The following is a 4924-nucleotide window of genomic DNA, read 5'->3' as shown; positions in this document are numbered from 1 at the left end:
ACCAAGACAACTGTCCTAAACATTTGTTCAAGAAAATAGCTTGCAACATTTTAGAGTCACTTGTGCTTTTTGTGTGAAACATGAATGAGACATTTCTAATGCTCAACTTTGTAAACTGAGCATAAGTACTTGTTTCAGGTAAAGTGTCATCATATTTCAGATGTAGTTATTCAGTGATCCAACGTGTTGGATGAAACTAGTTTTCAAAGCCAGGATGCTGTCTGAATCAACTTACCCTGTACACACATAAAAGAAATACTGTTTTCTTTACAAAATTATAAAATATTACTGTATGTACAATATATTCATTTTTATTTTTTATAAATTATGTCCTCTGTGTAACCTCCTGCACACCGAGTACTGTAAAAATGTTTTGTAAACATTGGAAAAAGTTATCCCAAGGAAGGACAGTCATATATTTGAGATCTCCATGACTTTTTTGTCCATGGCCTGAGAGTCACTGTTTGTTTTTAAAGGAATTTCTGCCTCTAATCTCCTTGGTTTCTTTTTGTGAGTTTTTACCTTGCAGCAAATGTATACTGTCAGCCCAATCACCATCAGGAGCAACCCCAAACAGGTTGCAGAAAGAGCTATCAGTGCCAGCCGACAGGGGAAAACCTCATTCTTCCCAGGACGCTCGATCAACCGACCGAGAGAATGCTCTATCTCGATTTCTGACTCCTTCATTAGCAGGCTCTGAATGTAGCTTTCATTGCTGACTGTCTCATTAACAAAGAGATTGACCATGACCGTAGAGTGGAGGGGCTCTGGCTGACCGTGGTCGCTGACTTTGACCAGCAGGCTACACAGGCCCCGGTCATTCAGCGCTTTTCTCAGGGTGATGTTTCCTGTGTCTGGATCAATTTCAAACGACCCCGGCTCACCACCCTTCCTTTTGATAATGCTGTAGGCAATAACGGCGTTCATGCCAGTGTCCCTGTCCACGGCATAAACCTCAGTGATTGAGGTCCCTGGCAGGGTGGTAGGAAGGACCAGCAAGTAGGACTGATTAGACTGCGGGAACAAAACAATGGGGGGGTTGTCATTGACATCCAGAAGTAAAATGGTAACCATGGTGACGCAAGAGAGTGCGGGCTCCCCTCCATCGACAGCCTCTATCCACACAAAGTAAGTGCCCTGCTGTTCCCTGTCTAAAGGGGTTTTGGCCCTCAAGGCCCCCTTCCCCGTGTCGATCACGAAAATGTCACTGCCGTTAACGATGGACAGCGCCACCCAGCCGTTCTTTCCAGAGTCCGCGTCCGTCACGGAGAGCACTCCTATTTCCCCGAACCCGGGGAAGTTCTCTGGGACGAAGAAGGTGAAGTCTTTGTTGATGAAGCGCGGGCTGTTGTCGTTCTTGTCCAGGACTGTTATGACCACGGTTGCGACGGTCTCCTTGCGTGGGGACCCGCGGTCCACAGCCCTGACGGTGAACCTGTACTTTTCCTTCTCCTCGCGGTCCAGTGACGTGGACACGGTCAGGACACCGGTCACTCGGTCTAGAGCGAAAATGGACGGAGCGTCAGTCCCCAGCAGGTAAATAACCTCCCCCCGATGTCCGCTGTCTCGGTCAGTTGCATGTAGTTTTGTCAGGAATGTGTTTGGGGGATTGTTTTCATCAACAAACAAATCCACTAAAGACTGCTTGAAAATTGGGGCGTTGTCGTTCTCGTCAATCACCTGCACTTTTATGAACGTTTTTATGATCAGGCCATGGGTGTTCTTTGCCACCACTGTCAGTTCGTATTCCTGCCGCTGCTCATAGTCCAGGGGTTCTATCGTCTCCAGCAGATACTCATTTGTAAAGAGCTTGTAAGGTGACAGACGGAAAGGACCATCCCCCTCTAAATAACAGTCAACCTTTTGCCTTTGATTGGCGTTTTTGATGGTGAAAAAGGCAATCGGGGAGGATGGGGGCTCAGACTCCTTCAGCGACACAACGCCATCCTTCTCCATGGCGATGTACCGTGGTATGACAGCTGGCGGACTGGAGGCTGTGTTGATGATGTGCACTGTCACCATAGCAACTGCAGGTATGCACCCCGGTCCATTGGCAAGCACCGTCAGCTTGTAGAATTTGGCTGTGTTTGTGTCTATTTTGCCAGCAAGTTTAATGACCCCGGTGACTTTATCCAGACTGAACAGACTCCTAGCGTCCCTGGTGACCCTCTCGCTGTAGACGTACGTTATCTGAGCGTTTTCGCCGAGGTCATGATCGAAGGCGTGAAGGCGTGCCAGGTGTGACCCTCTAGTGCTGTTCCCATACAGGGTGACGTTAATCTGAGTCTCTGTGAACTGTGGGCAGTTGTCATTCACATCGGTTATAAATATTTTCAGGGTGGCAGTCCCTAAAAGCGGGGGCGTTCCCCCGTCCTCGGCAATGATGTTGGTCACATACTCACTCTTGGTTTCGCGGTCTAGGGGGCCCATTACAATTAGGATCGGGGTGAGATCACCGCTCTCATTCTCCTCCACGTCCAGAGTGAAGACCCCATAATCGTTAACCAGCCAGTAGGTCTGCACACCATTAACTCCCGAGTCAGGGTCCACAGCTGACTGCTCCACCGAAAACCTGGAGTTCACCGGCGCGTTTTCTGGGACAAACAACCGGATCTCGTCCGAGAGGAAGCTGGGCTCGTTGTCGTTGACATCCTCCACGACGATCTTCACTTTCACCAGCTGAAAGTACTGCTGGGGCAGGATAAACACATCCAGAGACAGGGAGCACTCCTGGCTGTCCATGATCCCCTGACAAAGTGTCTCTCTGTCGATTAGGCTGGCAGATGTGTAGAGTTCTCCCGTGGTGTTATTTAGGTTCACATACTGTTGGCTGATCTTCTTTAATGCCAGATTGAATAAAAGAGGGGGATCAACAGAGAAATCCAACTGTAAGTCTGCTCCAATGGCCCCTATCAGGGTTCCATGGGGTAATCCCTCTTTTATTTTATAGACGATTTCTTTCGCTTGGCTGAAATTTGAAAAGCAGGAGAGAGGACTGATGAAAGGGAGGAGAACGCACAATCCCTGAAATGAATAATAATAATGATCATGATTCATTTATGAGAATACATGCAAGAGTTGCATAAACTTTTTTTTATATACTAGCAGGCCTTGTCCTCTGTAAAGACACTGCAAGATTAATTTGCGATGGGTGAGACTGCAGTTATTAAAAGCAACACGTCACAAATCCATTGTAATGCAGGCTAGATGACAAAATATCAAAAACACACGTTTTAATTTTTTTCCTAGATGATTCAATTATTTTTGTCCCCACGCTGAAACAAAAAGATTCCTTCGAAATTACTAATAAAATACATATCCATGCACAGAATTTTGACCTCTATACAGAGCATGCTAAATATATCCAGATAAGGGAACATTAATACAGTTTTACTTTAAAAATTACCAATGAACTTTTTAAACAGTGATGGAAATAAAAATAATCTTCAGAAAGAGAACAAGCAATCAATTACTTTTCTCAGGACAAAATGAAAGAAGACATTCTTCTATTCTTCTAATTGAAATTCAACACCACTTACCCATAATTTTCCTCGGAAGCAGTGGCGTCTTTTGCTGAACATATTTGTGCATAGCATTCACACTACGGCAGTAAAAGTAAGACCTACAACTAATGATACATTTTTGTCCGTTGATCAAACCTCCTCTGACGGCTCTGCCTTTCAGAGTGTAAACTGCAGAAGTCATTCATCCGCTCAAGACTTTGGACACACCTCCACTATGCAAATTACTTCAGAGCAAGAACCAATCGGACTGGAAATGCATTTCAGCTTTGACTGTCCCGGCTTTCACCCTCTGTGTGCTGGATGGATGCCTGTGATTCTGTAGGCCTGTGATTAAGACATTTGGATTCACTGATCTCTTCATCCTATTTATTGAGCAAACTCATGTGTATTACATACTGTGAAGTTCAGAAAATAATTATAAAAAGGAAATAAAATTTATTAATGTCTGTTAATAAAACTAGCAATTGTAGTTTAATTTACCCTGTGAGTGCTGGGTGGATCTATGTGGATATGTGTGTGGAACCTGAAGATATCTGCCCTTTTTGTATTCAGTTCGAGATTGTCTACAGTAAAATATGTCAAAAACTGAACACACGTGACATATGATAAAGATCTGATGGAACTTGACACAACAACACAACACATTCAATGGGTGAAAATCAGCCGTCTTTTCTGAAAATTAAATACATCTGAACTGCAAGTGTTTTCTCGTGTCCAATACTCTTGTAAAATGTATGCAGCCTTGACAGGACCTGCGAAACAAAACAAACCCAATTTGTGTCTCATCTGAAACATAAACAGTGTAAACACATCTATAATTAATGAAAATACAGGCCGCAAATGAAAGCCAGCAGACGGAGCACCGGAGAGCTGCCGAATACGATTTCATATGAGAGTATTTGACTTGGAATCCCAGCGTCAGCACGAATCCCATTATTAAAAAATAACATGTGCTTGATATCCATGAGGAACATGTAGTCTTCAGCGTGTGGGCTGGTTTCTGTGGTTCAGCGTTTACCGCTTCCTGTGTTCTCACGATGACTAACCCGTGAGGACGTATCAAGACTCTTCCCTCCACGGTAAAATACTGTTCGGAGAGATGAGTCAGTGACAGCGGATGATATATCATTTTAGGTTTAATGAAGCCTCACTCACTGCTGTGCCACCTAATCATTCTAGTTTACACAATTCCCCCGCCCCCCTTTCTCTATTTCTCTCTTATATTACTTGATTGTTGTAGGAATTTGCTGAAGGAAATTGACACAAGATCAAAGATCATCCGCAACTTAATACATGCTTACATGCAAGATGTTACCCAACACAAGTGTACATTGAAATGAATAAAGCATCCAAGCATGAAGTTCACCTCAAGGTTAAAATAACTCTGAACCCTTTACATG

The 4924-nt window shown here is 44.2% G+C and overlaps 1 protein-coding gene across 1 annotated transcript; it reads right to left on the bottom strand.

Moving 5' to 3' along the window:
* Window positions 1-411: 411 nt before the first annotated feature.
* LOC118785336 (protocadherin-20) lies at window positions 412-3581 on the bottom strand. The gene is made up of 2 exons (XM_036539924.1): window positions 3540-3581; window positions 412-3024 (listed from the first exon to the last, which is right to left on the bottom strand). The coding sequence occupies exons 1-2, from the start codon at window positions 3579-3581 to the stop codon at window positions 412-414; spliced, it is 2655 nt and encodes an 884-aa protein (XP_036395817.1).
* Window positions 3582-4924: the final 1343 nt, after the last annotated feature.

This window comes from Megalops cyprinoides, chromosome 11 (genome assembly GCF_013368585.1).
Source record: "Megalops cyprinoides isolate fMegCyp1 chromosome 11, fMegCyp1.pri, whole genome shotgun sequence".
Classification (NCBI taxonomy): Eukaryota; Metazoa; Chordata; class Actinopteri; order Elopiformes; family Megalopidae; genus Megalops; species Megalops cyprinoides.
Note: the sequence above shows the minus strand (reverse complement) of the source record. Positions and strands in the feature narration are given on the sequence as shown.

Bases quoted from the DNA above. Each gene is read 5' to 3' on its own strand.
- LOC118785336 (XM_036539924.1), bottom strand. From the start codon at position 3,581: ATGTTCAGCAAAAGACGCCACTGCTTCCGAGGAAAATTATGG. The intron at 3,025-3,539 runs GTAAGTGGTGTT...TATTCATTTCAG, and splicing joins GCTTCCGAGGAAAATTATGG to GGATTGTGCGTTCTCCTCCC.